This window comes from Vulpes lagopus, chromosome 9, assembly GCF_018345385.1.
Source record: "Vulpes lagopus strain Blue_001 chromosome 9, ASM1834538v1, whole genome shotgun sequence".
NCBI classification, from domain to species: Eukaryota; Metazoa; Chordata; class Mammalia; order Carnivora; family Canidae; genus Vulpes; species Vulpes lagopus.
In genome coordinates this window covers 54,074,005-54,091,766 of record NC_054832.1, presented here as the reverse complement: position 1 = coordinate 54,091,766, position 17,762 = coordinate 54,074,005, and the positions used below count along the sequence as shown (strand labels likewise).

The window sequence follows — 17,762 nt, the reverse complement described above, 5'->3', positions numbered from 1 at the left end:
AACAAGAATTCTTCTATTGAGAGCAGATAGCCCAGGCTGTATAGTTGGTGAAATTAAATCTTAAAAGGGAAAATTATATAACCCAAGAACAGGATTTTTTTGTTTTTGTTTTTGTTTTTAAGAACAGTCTTTCATAAATTGGAAATTATTAAAGTGGTTACGTAATTTTTTTTTTGTTTTTTTAACCATATTTCATAATGTGTAACATTATTTAACAGTTATTCATAGGCATTTAATAAGACACATCTCTAAGGGAACTATAGATTTAAACTTTAAAAAGTTTCATGTAAGGCAAGCATATCTATATATATACATATGTAAGTATATATGCATGTATATATATACATATGTAAGATTATATGCATATATAAGCATATATGCAAACATGAATATATATGTATATATATTTATTTTTAGTTGTCTTTATTTACCATCAGGTTAGTGTTACCAAATGCAAAATGCTTTGACTTATCCTTAGTTTTGACTACCGTTGTTTTCAGATTTAAAATTAATTACTTGGATTTTACTCTTTTAAATTTACCTCTCTACAGCTTTAAATTATTTTTTAATCATGTCAGTAAACAATATAAGAAATAAATGCTTGATATTCAGTTCTTTTTCATTATGCCATCTCTTTCTTCTAGAACTAACATCAAACCTCGAAATACCACACCACCTAGTTTGGCACGAAATCCTTCCTCAAGTGTGCCTACAAACAAAAGGAAAACATATACTGAGAACTACATAGCCAGGTATGTTTAACTTTGAGATTCTAATAACTAAAATAAAAATATATTTAGTTTTCTAAGGAGCATATACAAAAATATATATCAGGCTATTAATAGAAAATCTAATTTTTCCTTTGCTATATGATTTATTTTGACTTTACATTAAAGAAATAGTTTGGGCATAAATAATATTTTTTCTAAACCTTGTAGTTATTATTATTGTAAAGGCTTGAGGATAGTTTGTTCAGTTTCACTGGATTTATTTGTATTTTATATCTTAAGTACATCCTGATTATTTTTACTTCTACAAATTGAGTAGTAGACCTTTTAAACCACTGGTATTGTAATTTTCAGCAGCATTTTAATACATTTAAATTCCCTTGCTGAGGCTGTGATTATCCATGTACATCCCTTTTTTATCTGTCAAAATGTTTGTACAACTTGACATTCACTCTGTTTTTAAGCATATAATGAAATCATTCCAATTATAGATATTTTATAAATATACATATACATGCACCTGTGTGTGTATATATATAATTTTTATATATATATGTGCATATATGTATATATCCCAACTTATTCCAGAAAGTTTTAAGGCATATACAGAGATCCATGACATACAGTGAGATACAATATTTTATAAAAATGAAAGAGTAGGAAAAGGAAAAATGAGAATTAAAAGAGAAGATAAGAAAAGGAAAGAAATTAGTCCACAAAATATGTGTCATGAGACCCTGTATATAGACTAGCCTTTGGCCATAAATTGAATTCAAACTTTGTAGCAGCCAAAGTACAGAAGAGAGGAATAGTTACATGATTCATGTTGTATTAAAAAAAAAATCATTTTTCTGTGCAGTACAATTAGTCCTGTGACCTCAAAAATCTGCCTATGAATTCTCATAGAGCTACTGAATAATTTATTATTATTATTTTTTAAAGATTTTATTCATTTATTTGACAGAGAAAGAAAGCGCGCACAAATAGGCAGAGTTGTAGGCAGAGGGAGAGGGAGAAGCAGGCTCCCCGCTGAGCAAAGAGTTGGGGAGGGACCCAACCCAGGGACCCTGGGATCATGACCTGAGCTGAAGGCAGATACTAAACTGACTGAGCCACCCAGGGGCCCCTATTATTATTTTTTTAATTTCCTTTCATTTACTTTTAATTAATTAACATGTACCATAATAACTAGTTTCAGAGGTAGAGTTCAGAGACTCATCAGTCTTATATAATACCTAGTGCTCATTACATCACGTCTCCTCCTTAATGTCCATCAATCAGTTACCTCATGCACCTACCCTCTCCCCTCCAGCAACCCTGTTTGTTTCCTATGATTAAGGTCTCTTATGGTTTGTCTCTCTCTCTCTCTCATTTCGTCTTGTTTTATTTTTCCCTCCCTTCCCCTATAATCCTCTGTTTTGCTTCTTAAATTCCACATGAGTGAGATCATATGATAATTGTCTTTCTCTGCTGGACTTATTTTGCTATTTTGCTTAGCTTAATACCCTCTAGTTTCATCCACTTCATTGCAAATAGCAAGATTTATTTTTTTAGTGGATCAGTAATATTCCATTTTATATATACATGTATATATAAAAGAAGATACCACATCTTTATTCATTCATCTGTCAATGGACCTCTGAGCTCTTGACATAGTTTAGCTATTGTGGATATTGCTGCTATAAACATTGGGGTACAGGTGCCTCTTTGGATCACTACATTTGTATCTTTGAAGTAAATACCAAGTAGTACAATTGCTGGGTCATAGGGTAGCTCTATTTTTAACTTTTTAAGGGACCTCCATACTGTTTCCCAGAGTGACTATACCTGCTTGTATTCTCACCAACAGTGTGAGAGGGTTCCACCCTTTCTCTCCATCTGCGCCAACATCTGTTGGTTTCCTGACTTGTTCTGACTGGTATGAGGTGGTAACTCATTGTGGTTTTGATTTGTATTTCCCTGATGCTGACTGATGTGGAGCATTTTTTCATGTGTCTGTTGGCCATTTATATGTCTTCTTTGGAGAAATGTCTGTTCGTGTCTTCTCCCCGTTTCTTGACTAGATTTTTGGGTGTTGAGCTTGATAAGTTCTCTGTAGATTTTGGATACTAACCCTTTATCTGATAAGACATTTGCAGATATATTCTCCCTTTCGATTGTCTTTTGGTTTTGTAGGCTGTTTCCTTTGCTGTGCAAAAGCTTTTCATCTTTTTTTTTTTAAGATTTTATTCATTTATTCATGAGAGACAGAGAGAGAGAGAGAGGCAGAGACATAGGCAGGGGGAGAAGCAGGCTCCATGCAGGGAGCCTGACGTGGGACCCGATCCTGGGACTCCAGGATCACGCCCTCGGCATGAAGACGGCACTAAACTGCTGAGCCACCCTGGAATCCCCAAAAGCTTTTCATCTTGATGAAGTCCCAATAGTTCATTTTTGCCTTTCTTTACCTTGCCTTTGGAAATGTGTCTTGCAAGAAGTTCCTATCGCCTATGTCACAGAGGTGGCTGCCTCTCTTCTGCTCTAGAATTTTGATAGATTCCTGTCTCACATTTAGCTCTTAAATCCATCTTGAATCTATTTTTGTGTATGGTGTGAGATAATGGTTCAGTTTCATTCTTCTGCATGTGGCTGTCCAATTTTCCCAACACTATTTATTGAAGAGACTTTTTTCCATTGAATGTTCTTTCCTGCCTTGTCTAAGATTAGTTGACCGTGAAGTTCAGGGTCCATTTCTGGGTTCTTTATTTTGTTCCATTGATCTATGTGTCTCTTTTTGTGCCAGAACTATACTGTCTTGATGATTACAGCTTTGTAATCATCAGCTTGAAGTCCGGAATTGTGATGTCCTCAGCTTTGATTTTCTTTTTCAATATTCGTCTGGCTGTTTGGGGCCTTTTCTGGTTCCATACAAATCTTAGGATTATTTGTTCCAACTCTATGAAGAAAGTCAGTGATATTTTGATAGAGATTGCATTGAATGGATAGATTGCTCTAGGTGGCATAGATTATTTTAACAATATTTGTCCTTTCAATCCATAAGCATGGAACATTTTCCCATTTCTTGTGTTTTGTTCCCTTTGTTTCATGAGTGTTCTATAGTTTTCCGAGTACAGATCCTTTGCCTCTCTGATTATATTTATTCGTAGATTTTGGTGCAATCGTAAATGGGATCGATTCCATCATTTCTCTTTCTCCTGTCTCATTGTTAGTATGTAGAAATACAACTGATTTCTGTGCATTGATTTTATATCCTACCACTTTGCTGAACTCCTTATGAGTTCAGCAATTTTGGAGTGGAATCTTTTGGGCTTTCCACAGAGTATTATGTCATCTACTAAGAATGAGGGTTTGAAGAGTCACTGGATAATTTAATAGATAACTTTTTCCTCCAGTTTTATTCAAAAATAATTTCACACATCACTGTTTAAGTTTAAGGCATACAGCAGGATGGTTTGATTTATATATATTGTGAAATGATTACCATAGCAAGTTTGACTAACATCCATCTTCTCATACTAACAACTTCTCTATCTATCATACAGCAGTGTTAGCTGTAGTCATCAGGTTGTATACATCACATCCCACCTACCTATTTATCTCCTAACTGGAAGTTTGTTCCTTTTGACTACTTTCCTCTAATTTACCATCCCTATCCAATGGATAACTTCTTAATTAAAGTATCTACTATAAATATGACAATGAATTTCATAAGATGTTTTCTTAAGATGCCCTCAATGCAGGCCTATTACATGATATCCTACAATTCATAGAAAATTGTTGTGATATATATGTGTTAAATATAAGTATATATGTTGTCTGCTTTTGTTATAAATATATAGCATATACAGCTATCCATTATTCAGATTTAATCCAGGGATAGATTTTCAAGTATCTAAGATACTATCTGTCAATGTTGGAGATTACCTCTTCAGAAAGAAGCACCTGTGGAACTTTCTAAAAATGAACATGCTCACGTTCCTCCCAGAGGTTTTGATTTCTTTGGTTTGGATTTTTAAAGTTTTAAGAGTGATACCTATACATAACAAGGGATGAGAACCATAAAGGAATTAAGTGAATTGCTACCTTTGCAACTAGACTGTTTCACTTGAGATTTTTTTTTAAGATTTTAAAAATTTATTTATTTATTTAGAGAGAGTGAGAACACAAGCTGGAAAGAGAGGCTAAGGGAGAGAAAGAAACAGACTCCCTGCTGACCAGGGAGCCTGACAACATGAGGCTTGATCCCAGGACTCCTGGGACCATGACCTAAGCCAAAGGCAGATGCTTAACCAACTGAGCCACTCAGGCGCCCTCACTTGAGGTTTTCATACATTGTAAATATTAAAGAAGAGAGCTTAATGTTCTTGGAGTCCTGAAGCTGGTTGTAGTATGTTGTTGTATATGTGTGGAGTTACGGGTTTTGAACCCATTCTGAATGTAGGATTTACAGTCTCTTATAAAATGGAAAACTTAATAAATACATATACTTGAATAAAAAGATCATCTCATTCTAAAGAGGTAGACAAAAGAAGAGACAATAGGCAGGTACAAAAATCACATTAAAAATGTGTTTGAATTTTTTTGTTTTTCTTCCTTTCTTTCTTTCTTTCTTTCTTTTCTTTCTTTTCTTTCTTTTTCTTTCTTTTTTTCTTTCTTAATGGTTGATGTATAATAGAAAGCCCCTGAACCTTGTTCACTTGACTTACTACCCTACCCAGATGGAATAATTAGAGCCATAACAGATGAAGAATCTCACAGATTTCTTTTTCTGGAAATGTGATAGACTACATTTTCTGGATGACCCTTCCACCCAAAAGACCTAGAAATGCTCACAAAATGGAACAAATATCCTTTTGAATGTATAGCTTAGCTCTTAGAAAAGATAGGGAAACTTCCACAGGTAAGTCAATAAAGGAAACTAGAGGTCACATTAGTAAAGTAACCCTGATGCCACACTTATATTTGAGGTTTTCATCGATCTTCCTTACTTAAATACTTGGGTTTTAATGTCATTGTGGGAGAGAGAAAGTGATTTCTTGCACTTGCACTAAGTGGGGCTTTAGAGACTCAACTTTCCCTTCCCCTCTCCTCATGCCGCTCCCTCTAAGTCAGGACTCTTGAAATGTCCATCAAGAGCTTGTCTTAGGCTCAGGTAGAGGGATCCTACGCTAATATATGACATTTGGGGTTATTTACAGGAAAGAGGGAATGACAGCAGGCAATGTCAGGTGTTTCTCTTTCTTGGGAGCCCTTGCCCCAGTCCTGGAGCTGATTTTCTTTGGCTGTCCAAGTGACAGCTTAGGTGTGAGAGAACAAGATCTTAATAGGTGTGTGTATGATCAATTTAATTGGAAATTCTGTGTCCCCAAAGGGAACCAGTTTCTCTTGTAACAGCCCCATAATCATAGCTTTCAGGTTGTCCTCAGGGATGTCTAATTTCAGTGGGTTGCATATAAGCACTGTTGCCTGGGAACACAGCTGGCATCCCACCTTTTTAAAGGTTTTCATTAAAGAAAGCTAGGAAGTTGTACCAATGTCAGATGTGTCCACAGAAACGGAGAAAGAGTTCTCCTTATGCTATATTATATATTAAAATAGAAATGATTATAGCTGACATTCTTCTGGCATTTCTGCTTTTAAAGAAAATGCTCCTTAAATGTCAGCATTAAATATGAAGGCTGAGGGACGCCTGGGTGGCTCTGTGGTTGAGCGTCTGCCTTCAGCTCAGGGTGTGATCCCAGGATCCAGGATCGAGTACCACATCAGGCTCCTTGCAGGAAGCCTGCTTCTCCCTCTGCCTGTGTCTCTACCTCTCTCTTTCTTTCTGTGTCTCTCGTGAATAAATAAGTGAAATCTTTGGGACGCCAGTGTGGCTCAGTGGTTGAGGGTCTGCTGTCGGCTCAGGTCATGATCCCAGTGTCCTGGAATCGAGTCCCACATCAAGCTCTCTGCGAGGAGCCTGCTTTTCCCTCTGCCTATGTCTCTGCCTCTCTTTCTGTGTCTCTCATGAACAAATAAATAAAATCTTTACAAAAAAAATAAATATGAAGGTTGATACAGGATTTTGTTAAATACCTTTTGTCAATGACATTCCTTTCTATTCCTGATTTTCTAAGTGTCTTTTTGAAAATCAAAAATAAGTGGTGAATCTTATTGAATATCATATAGAAAAACAATATTTTTAGATCCTTTAATCTGTTTATGTGAAAAATTATATTAATAGACTTCCTAATGTTAAATCAGTCTTATTTTCTGGAATAAATCTAAAGCATTTTGAATTGCATATGTTTGTAGATTGTGTTTGCTAAAATGCTCAGAAATATTTACATATATTTCCAAGTTAATAGGCAAAATTGATTCTAATTTTATATTCTCTTAATGGCCTGAATATCAGGGTTTTACAGACCTTTGAAAAGAAATTACAGAATGTTGTTTTTCACCTCCCTCTGCTGGAAAAGTTTACTAGAACTTAGCATGTAAAACTGTCATGAGTCCACTGTGTGTGTGTGTTTGTGTGTGTGTGTGTGTGTGTGTGTGTGTGTGTATGCACGCCTGCATGTGCCCACATGATAAGGAAGAGTAGTAGTATGTCAATTACTGATTTACTTGCTTTAATAATTATGACTGTTTAATATTATATTTTGTTTGAAATCAGTTTTCATAAGATATTTTTCTAGGACGTTTTTAATTTTACTTAGGTTTCTAATTAGTAGCATAGAATTGTTCTTATAATTTTCTATCTGCTATATGTATATTATATCCCTCCTTTATTCTGAATATTGTTTATTTTTTTGTTGATAAATCTTAAGAGTTTATCATTTTAAAAGGATCAAATCTTTTGCTTTATCTTCTTCATATATTGGTCATTCATTCGCTTATTCATTAAAAAAATATTTACTGAGAATTAAGTTTATGTTAAGTACTTCTCTTGATCCCAGATGTAGAGCAGTAACAAAACATAAAAATCTCACACTCGGGGATGCTCACAGTCTTATGGAGAAGACAAGACGTAACAGAAATGACATACTGCATGTCAGGTGGAAAACAAAGCAAAGTGGAGGACACAGTTTAGGGTGGCAGTGAGAGTGTCTAGAGCCATGTGGGTTGTAGTACAGGGTTGAAGGACAAGAGAATTTGAGTGTGTTGTAAGTATAACTAAATTAGAGCAAAGGACCTAATAAGATTCAACCTGATGATAGAGATGTGACTTAGAGTGAAATGACTCCATGGATACAGTGAAAATAGGACACATTAGGAAAAATTATGTATATATATAGTTTTATAGTATATATTTTAATATATGTACATAATTATTGCAGTGTATATTTGGAGGAAAGACCTCCATCTTTCCTGAGGGTGAGGTTCCAGTTTTCTCTTTAGAGATGGTTTTGCAGAAGGAACATTGTTATAAATTTCCATTCTATTCCCTGTGGTATATGCCTAGTACATTGAGCAGATGGAAAGTGTGGTGTGGCATTTACTCATGAAAAATTCTCATAATCGGGACAAATATAATGCCAAAGAAAACATTTAGAATTTAATTATTAACTAAAAGGGATTTTTTTTATCTGAACTAGAAAAATCTTAAAATTGAGATTAAGCAAGCTTTTATGTATACTTAATATTATGTCCTGTTTTCTAAGGGTATGAAAACTATTGACAAGAACTTTGTGTTTCCACTTTTCTTCCTGTACTCCTTCAGGCCAGATGGAGACTATATATCTTCACTTAATGGCGGAAACATTAAAGGCACGGAAGGAAATTCAACAGGACACTTACCAAAATTCTGCCATGAGTGTGGGACTAAATACCCTGTAGAATGGGCAAAGTATTGCTGTGAATGTGGCATTCGAAGAATGATTCTGTGAACAGAGTCCAAAAGAAAAAGCTAAGTCTGGAATTTTATGACTGTTGCTGCTTGGACAGCTAGAGCACTTCCTTTAATGATTTTATGCTAAAATTATTCAAAATACTTTTTTTTGGCAATTTTTGGAGCATAATTCTTTGGCTGTGTAATGTGTATGTGTATATATATATGTGTACATATATTGTATATAATTAATACCTGATAGCCCAAACTGTGCCACTCAAGGAAATATTCACTCATCTGTCAGAAAATAATTTCAAGTGGAATCATTAACTTAGGTATTACTTTTCTGTTGTTGTTATTAAAGCACATTAAGCATACCTTCACAAAATCAAATGCTAGTGCTCAGCCCTTCAAGCTTTAGGATGATCATTACTTTGAGCAAAAAATCAGAACAAACATTTTTATTATCGGTGCTTATTTTCATATAGTATCATAGGGTGGGATGCTTGGAATTTTGGAAACAGTACATTCAGTTACAATTAGTTATGTGAGGTCATTTTCCTGAAGAGCTCTTCAACAATTAATTTTACAAATAATTGAAAAGAGAATAAAACCCCTATACTATGTTGTTTTTTAATTGATATATCATTAATTTTATAATTTAGAGATCTTTACTCATTCTTTAAAATGTAATTATGTAATTTCCTTTTCAGAGACACAAGATTAAAAAATATAAATATATCTTATTCCAGTTATAACTGATTTTTTTACCTCAGTGTGTTAGTTGAATGTATATTCTAATTGTGTCTCCATATTTCACTTTTTCCTTTTTTATAAACTTATGTCTGAGGCATTTTAATTTACTTTTTGCAAAGTTTGAAAATAAGAGGCATAATATTTAAGAGGCATGAAATTTCTTACAAAATTCTACATGTTTATTTCTGTGTCTAAATTTATAAGAAATTATTTTGATGGATTTTAAAACAAACCACCTCAACCTAATAAATAATTTGGATAATTAATCATTACTACAAGGCATGCAGGTAAAAAGTATTTTAATTTTTTAATTTTAATTTCCCTTGAAGTATAGTTAGATGTAGTGATGAGCTGTTTAAGAGACTAATTTTTCTTTCTTATATTTTATTTTTAGTGTTTAATACTAAAACACCTTCACATCACAGTAAAAAAACACTGAAAATGCACTGCTTTAATGCACAGCTGACTTATGTAACTAAACTAATTCACAAAAATTTAATTGTACTTTGACTTTGGCTAACCTACAGCTTTTAATCATTATCACTTTCAATGTGATAGTATTTAGTAGTAGATACTTTGATTGTGCAGCCATGTTCAGTAACTCCTTAGTGGTTTGGGGAATAGAAAGAAAAGAGCTTTGATCTTATAAAGATATAAGCAAGTCTTTTATAGGTCATTTCTAGCTTCTCTTTTATGACTGTGAGCAAATATAAGGGTTAATGCAGAAATTTGTGGCTTTTAATTTTCTCTGAAATCTATTTATGCTTATACTTTATAATTGTATTCATTAGGTTTTTTTTTTGTTTTTTGGTTTTGTTTTTTGTGTTTCTGTTTTTCTTTTTTTGTTTTTTCATTCAGGCAGGGGATATGAACTTTGAAGTAATGGGAATTGTTTTACTTACCTTATAGTTTCTTTCCTGACTTTTCATTAATTTTAAATCTGGTTGTCTTTATTCAGTCATATTGACCTAAAAAGAGTCCATTAACTACAATAAGCTGTAATTAATTTAGGAGAATAGTGTACATATTAGATTTTCATTTCAATAATATATGTTATTCTGTTCTGTTAACAAATCATATGAAGAACTTTAAACTTTGTTTTCCCTGGAACTGAGCACTATTTTTCTTTTTCCAAGTTTTTTTTTTTTTTTTTTTTTTTAAAGACCAGGTAATTTAGCCCAAAGAGGGATAGATAAATGAACTTAAACAAAATGGCACATGTTTGTTTTTCACAGAATTTTGCAGTAGCCAGTAAATGTTATAATGTACTACATGGAAAATGAGTTGGTAAGAAATCATCCAATTCTAGAACCCAGAGATTATTATAAACAGTAAATAGGTGAAGTACACTTAGGAATTATGAAACATGTTGTGACAGTGTTTTTAAATGCGTTTTTGTTACCTACATATATTATTCTCACACTGATTTGTTGTGCAATAGTTCAGTTTATAAGAAATTTTCCTAGATCTATGCATCATTTATTTTTATTTATTTTCACAAGTATTTGCCAGTGTGGTAGAATAAAGAAATGATTGTTAAGCTTAAATTAAAAATGTAAAAATTGCTTATATATTATTCTGAAAGTCACTAGCTTGAGAAGTAAGATTATTATGGTTGCTGTTGTCTCTTGTTCACTTTTTTTATTACAAATACTGTCTTCATTTTTGAACCTATTCAATAAAGACATGAAGCAAAAAAAATTCCAGGTGGTCTTTATTGATGTCTTAGCTTTTAGCCAGACATAGGTAGAAAGATAAGAGCACACTGAAATAAGAAAAAAATGTTCAAAGCCAAAATACAGATTTTTAAAAATGAGATAGTGCTTTTCATTGGCAATTTTTTTTGTGCCATCAGATTTCAAAGAAATTGCAATTATTTTATTGAAGTGTTTTATGACATATAAATATTACAAATATATTTCATTTCAAGATTTCTAAGAAAATTTTTCTTTGGTCAGTAAAATATAGCAGTTGAAAACATGAAACATTGGATATTTCTAATTAGGTAATATATAGTTTAATGGCAAAAACTATTGGTTTATGATCAATACTTAGTGATTTAAACTATCATATTTAAAATTTTAAACAGTTGTCGCTAATAGAAATATCAAATTAGACATGTTTGATTTGTACTCGTAATTAAAAATAATAGAAGAGGTACACAGCAACAGAGAGTCAGCAGAAGTCTTGCGTCTTTTTTTGCATTGCAGGTATATGTATTTTCTATGATGGATATATTTTTATTTATTTTTATTTTCTATTTTTTTTAAAGGGGGTTGATAAGTAGTTTTCTTTTTTTCTTTCTTTCTTAAGATTTACTCATTTATTTATGATAGAGAGAGAGAGAGAGAGAGAGAGGCAGAGACACAGGAGGAGGGAGAAGCAGGCTTCATGCCGGGAGCCCGACGCGGGACTCGATCCTGGTACTCCAGGATCGCGCCCTGGGCCAAAGGCAGGCGCTAAACCGCTGAGCCACCCAGGGATCCCCGATGGATATATTTTTAGTACTAAGGTTAACTTTTACAACTGACTATGTTATTGAATAGAGCAGTGGAAAATTGTTAAAACCAAGTTAATGATAACCACACTTCTTTTCATTTAGAAATGTTTCAGTTATTTATTACTGTCAGGATACTTATTTATAGATAATTTTGCTTGTCTTATATGTGAATTGCTTTTTCGCCACTAGAGGGTGCTTTTAGATAATTTAATATTACCAGCTTCCAATTCTTATTTTAAAAGGCCTCTCTGTAATATATATATATTATATACATATAATATATATCTCTCTCCATATATATATATATCATGACATTACACAAATTTATAAAAAATAGTTCTTATTTTGTTGTGATTTTAATAATTCATTTGTTGAGTTTTAAGAACCCTAGTTTAGCTCATTCTGGGTACCAGGGTGATAATAATTAATAGAGATGTTTAGTATTTACTCCTCACAATATTTTGTTAACAGATTTGTGCATCTCAAACATATTACTCAAATATAACCAGGTACTCATTGTACTATTAGTTTAATGTTTCATCTTAGTTACACAAGAGTTATCATCTTCTTTTAAGATAAATTTTTTCAATCATTTGATCTAACTTAACAATATCTAATATAGGAGAGTGACATCTACTTATTTTTTGTTTTTTAAAAAGTTTTTAATTCCAGTTAGTTAACATACAATGTTATATTAGTTTCAGGTGTGCACTATAGTGATTCAACACTTTTCATACAACACATGGTGCTCATCAGGACAAGTGCCCTCCTCATCCCCATCACTTGTTTCACCCATCCTCCCACCTCCCTACCCCTCCCCTCTGGTAAACATCAGTTCTTTAGGGTCTGTATCTTGATTTCTCTGTTTCTCTCTCTCTCTCTTTTCCCTTTGCTTGTTCTATTTCTTAAATTCCAAGTATGAATAAAATATTATGGTATTTGTCTTTCTCTGACTTATATATTGCTGATCATTATATTGTGTGGCTGTATCTCTGTCATTGCAAATGGAAAGATTGAGAGTGACATCTACTTAAATAAGGCTGAGTGATGAGACCAACTAATATGAGTTGCATAAAACTAAAACTTTATACTTTAAAACTTTATACTTATAGACAGTAAAGAAAAATTCACATGTTCTTCATTCTCTGATATGCTAGGGACCAAAAGCAGTAAATAAGATAGGATTAAGTCTTTACTATAAAGTTGTTATAACTTACTTGGAGAAGCCGATATATAAACAGACAATTAGAACAAAGGGAGGATTCATTTTAATGGAACTTTATTAGAAAGGACCAACAAAACACTGCAGAAATGTTGAAGATTAAGCTTTTTTCTTACCACCACCAGTTATAGAGCTGATCATTTCCTGCTTTTTTTCTTCCCAGTGCTTAGGAGGAAGCCTGGTATAAATATGAGCAAGAGGTGCACTTCCCCCACTATTACTCGGGAAAAGGCAAGTGTCAGTGGAAAGGATGTGTGTGCAGTGAGGTCCATTGGAATGTAAAATGTGAACTACTTGGGACTGTCCTGAGGACTGATGAAAAATGATGCTGAGTAAAAATGACTAATTCCAGAACTGTTCATCCTACCTCACATAACTCTCCACTTTCATTGTCCTTCTTTCTCTGCTCAAATCCCTGTTTGTATGCCTATTTTGTATTTGCACCAGTAAGGTTGGAGATTGCCAGTAGTTCTGAGTAGTGGTGAGTGTACTTAACAATAAAATGCTGATTTTCATTCATCAAATCAACAATCTTAAATTATAATAGAACTGAAAACTGCCATGGTGCATTAGGATGAATGCCCTTATCCACTAATGATTGAAATAAAATTTGTTAATACTTTTGAAACATTGAAATTTAATTTAAAAGCCTTTAAAATATTCATGCCTCGTAACCTAGTACTTTTATTTCCAAGATACATACTATTTCATGAGGAAGAAGTCTGAAGTACAGAAAAATATTTGTGCAGGCCATGTTTAATAGTACTATTATTTGCTGTGATAAAAATTAAACCATTTTCCCAGCCTATAAACAGAGAACAAACTGAGTTGCCAGAGGAGAGGGGACCGGAGGGATGGTCAGAATGGGTAAGGAATGGGCGATCTAGGCCTCTAGTTATGGAATAAGTAAGTCACAGAAATGAAAGGTACAGCATATGGAATGGAGTCAGTGGTATTGTGTTGCACTGTGACAGACAGTAGCTACACTTGCGGTGAACATAGCATAATGGATAGAGAAGCTGAGTCACATTGTTGTACGCCTAAAACTAATGTAACATTGTGTGTCAACCATACTCAAATAAAAACAAAAGGCCAATTGAAACCACAAAAATTGAGTCATTTAGTAAGTTAATAATTAAAGCACTTTCAAATAATTTTTAATTGTATAACAATAAATTAATAAATAAAATCTAATAAAATTCCGGTGTTTTAACAGTAAGACAACTAGTCTAAAATAGTGCCTATGTAAGGAACTGCACAGATAAAGGCTTGAAATATATTCCTCAATATATTGTACTTATTTCTAGGAAGAATTTCTGATGTGTTTCCTTTATATTTTTATACTGTCAATTTTTAAATGAATATATAATCTTTAAAAAATAGGGTTATGTTTTCAGAATCGCTTGCATGTGATAGTAGTTTGTTTAAAATCACTACCTCATCTTCCGTTACTCTAGCATTCACAAATATAGATGGTAGCCCTTGTGATCAAGTTAAACTAGTTTTTATAATACCTTGGTTGCTGAAAGTATCTGTTAACTCTAGGTATATTTTGATGAGATTATTTTCCCAAATTTCATGCAAAGGACATTATAATACAGTCCCTCCACCCTTTTCTAGTTGCTTATTACGTACATGATTTGAAGAGTCCATGGTATTCAAGTGAATTTTTAGTTCATAAACATAAAATAAAAACTAAGCTGGTCTAAATATTTAAGACTTTTATTATTGAGCTAGGGGGATATATATATATATATGCATATATCTGAAATATTTACATCTGTTTTCACATATTTACCTATTATGCTTTTAAACTTTAAAAAGTGTTTAATGTTATCTTCTTAGTGTCTTGTAGTTATTTTACTTAAGAAAAATAATTTTAGAACCAGTAAGTTTTAACATTTTTTGCTAAAATTTCCAAACTGCCACTCCTGGGGAAAACTCCTAAGAACCCCACAGGAAACATTTGGAATTTTTATTTTTTTTATTTATTTATTTTTTTTAATTTTTATTTATTTATGATAGTCACAGAGAGAGAGAGAGAGGCAGAGACACAGGCAGAGGGAGAAGCAGGCTCCATGCACCGGGAGCCCGACGTGGGATTCGATCCTGGGTCTCCAGGATCGCGCCCTGGGCCAAAGGCAGGCGCCAAACCGCTGCGCCACCCAGGGATCCCCATTTGGAATTTTTAAATTTTAAACTCTAATTCCTCAAGGGTGATTCTCTTTGGAAACGTACTATTAACTATTAATTTGAAATTTTAAAAGAATAGGTTTGTTTTTTAATATGTCTCACTACAAATAAAATCAAAATTCCATTTGAATGGGCAGCATGTATGCTAGACCAGCTCTTTATCCTCGGTGAGGCACTGTATTCACATGGTCTTCCCTTAGTGAACACTGGTATAGTTATCCCTCTTGTATCAGTAGAAAGGTTATTTCTCACTGATGCCTTACCAGAAAACTTATATGAAGAGGAGGGGCATTATTTCAATGCTTTAAATATTTAACTATAGTTAACTAGAAAACATTGAACAATGCTAGAAATTAAAAACTGTCCAAGTCATACCTAGTAGTGAGAAATTCTTTTGATCTATTTTAAACCTAAATTTTATTACTGTCTATAATGAACATTTGTTACATTTGTAGCTAGCATCTTTTAGAAATTCTTTTCTGTTTGGTAAGTTTTTGGTTTTGAATCCAGCTGTCTCAAGAAGATCATAGCCAGAGTTTAGTTTTCCATACTTTCTTGCAGCTAGGGAGTAGTCATGTCACCTGAGGTCTGAACAGACCTGGATTCTGAAACAAGCACTGTGAAGAAGCAGCCAGAGAAGCAGTATCTGTTTTCTAGTGAAGATGGTGAAGTTTGCTGGAGAGACAGTGAGCTTCAAAGGTAGGAGTGGCAGGGTTAAGATGTGACTGGTCCCCTGTGGTATCACGTTGGCTGACCTTCCTCCCCTGGAATAGTCTGCATTCTAAGTTGGCCATTGTTTCTGGCTACAGAGACACCAACCTTGGTTATCTGGCTCTCCTAGAGATTCTGTGAATTCCAACAGCTTTTAATAGATACCTTTTTGCTTAAACTAACTGGACTGGGATTTGTTATTTGTACTTAAAAAGTTTTCAATGATAAAATTTGACGTGACCTCATACTTCCCTTTTATAATGTCTGTGGGAATGGGGAAAAGTGCTTAAAATCGTATTCTACAGGAGGGAATCTTCAGAGTCTTGAGTCAAGATACTTTTCTTTATCCCAATTACGTTGTTACATAATCACAAACTGAATTTTAAGAAATATGCTGTGAGTATAATTACACCTATCAGGCAGGGCTAATTTGAGGATTATCAGAAATATATATAAAATCTCTGCCCAATGTTTGGCACTTAACAGATTGTCAATAAATGGCATCAATCATTTAGTAGTATTGATAATTTTGGATATATGTGTATTTTACATGTTCATCAAGTATTTTAATCCTTATGATGTGCCAGGCACTGTTCTACATGCAGTGAATGAAGCAGTCGAAAATCCCTGTCCCTTTGAATTTCACATTCTAGTGGAGGAATATTGAAAATACAGTAGATAAGTTAGTAAAAATATTTATTGTTAGAATGTGACAAGTGCTATGGAGAAAAATAAAGTGGGAAAGAGGTGGTTAGAGAGAGACAGGAGGGAGAGTAGAAGTGGATTGAAATTTTAAATAGGGTAGCTTAGGGTTGATTTCATTGATAAAGTGGTATTTGAGCACAGACCTGAAAGAGGAGTGAGGCATTATTGCTTATCTCTTTTGTTTATTGCATTATTTATTGGATTATTCACCCTAACGTTCAGTGTTTTCTGCTAAGAAGAATATTCAATAGGTTGAAGCATGTTGGTGGAAAAGAGAGGAAAGAGTATTTATGCAGAAGGTAAAAAGTGCAAAAGCTCTGAGGTGGGAGCCCAGTACCTCTGGAATGGTGTGAACAAGGAAGAGATTAGAAAATTAAGTCAGGTAATGCAGCAGCATTATTGTGTATGATCTAGAGGCTGCTAAAATGGTTTTGGTTTACTCATTAAGATAGGAATCAGGGAATGACATGATCTGGCGTAAACATATAATTCATATATATGTTCTTTGGCCCCTAAATTATGTAGAAAGAAGAGGAAATAGCTGTTGCCCATTTCATCCTAAAGTGTCTGTGTGTGTGTTGATCAAATTAAATACTTTTAACACTCAGCTCTCAGAAAACGGTCACACTCTACAGTATAGATTGATATTTGATTATGTGCAATTTAGACTGAAACAAACCAAGACTTTTCAACCCCACCTAAGTACGACAAAAGGAGAAGTATCCTCATTTCTCAAGACTGCCATCCAGTTCTCTAATCTTCCATTCATTAAAAGTAAAGCCCTATTATTTTATTGACAATTACTTTGTCTTAGGTAAAAGTGATTAATTCTTTCTAAATTTAGTACCTAATATTCATAAGCCTGTCTCTCATTCTTATTTCCTTATTCATCAATGTCAAATAATCTGAATAGAACCTTCAAATATAAGGGACAGAGATCCTTCTAAGTTACCTTGAGAAAGAGTGTTTAACATAAGATGCATGTAAATTTAAAACTGGAAGGTTATTAGGTGCTGAGGCAGCTCCAAGAATTAATTGGTCTACCTGCCAGGCTTTATTCTTCTCAGAGCTCATCTGTCCATTCTCTATTGTCTATGTTCTTCATTCACTGCTATGTATCTTTTTTTACCCTCCCAT

The 17,762-nt window shown here is 33.5% G+C and overlaps 2 protein-coding genes across 3 annotated transcripts in view; one reads left to right on the top strand and one right to left on the bottom strand.

Moving 5' to 3' along the window:
- ZC2HC1A (zinc finger C2HC-type containing 1A) overlaps positions 1 to 10,995 on the top strand; it is a 48,148-nt gene extending 37,153 nt beyond the window's left edge. For both annotated transcript variants that reach the window (XM_041769004.1, XM_041769005.1), the window contains 2 exons: positions 645 to 752; positions 8,431 to 10,995. In XM_041769004.1, the coding sequence (XP_041624938.1) occupies positions 645 to 752; positions 8,431 to 8,596 (274 nt within the window). In that variant the 3' untranslated portion in view covers positions 8,597 to 10,995. The remainder of the gene's footprint in view (positions 1 to 644; positions 753 to 8,430) is intronic.
- Positions 1 to 17,762, bottom strand: part of IL7 (interleukin 7) — a 99,772-nt gene that overhangs the window by 28,608 nt on the left and 53,402 nt on the right. The gene's annotated exons all lie outside the window — the stretch shown is intronic.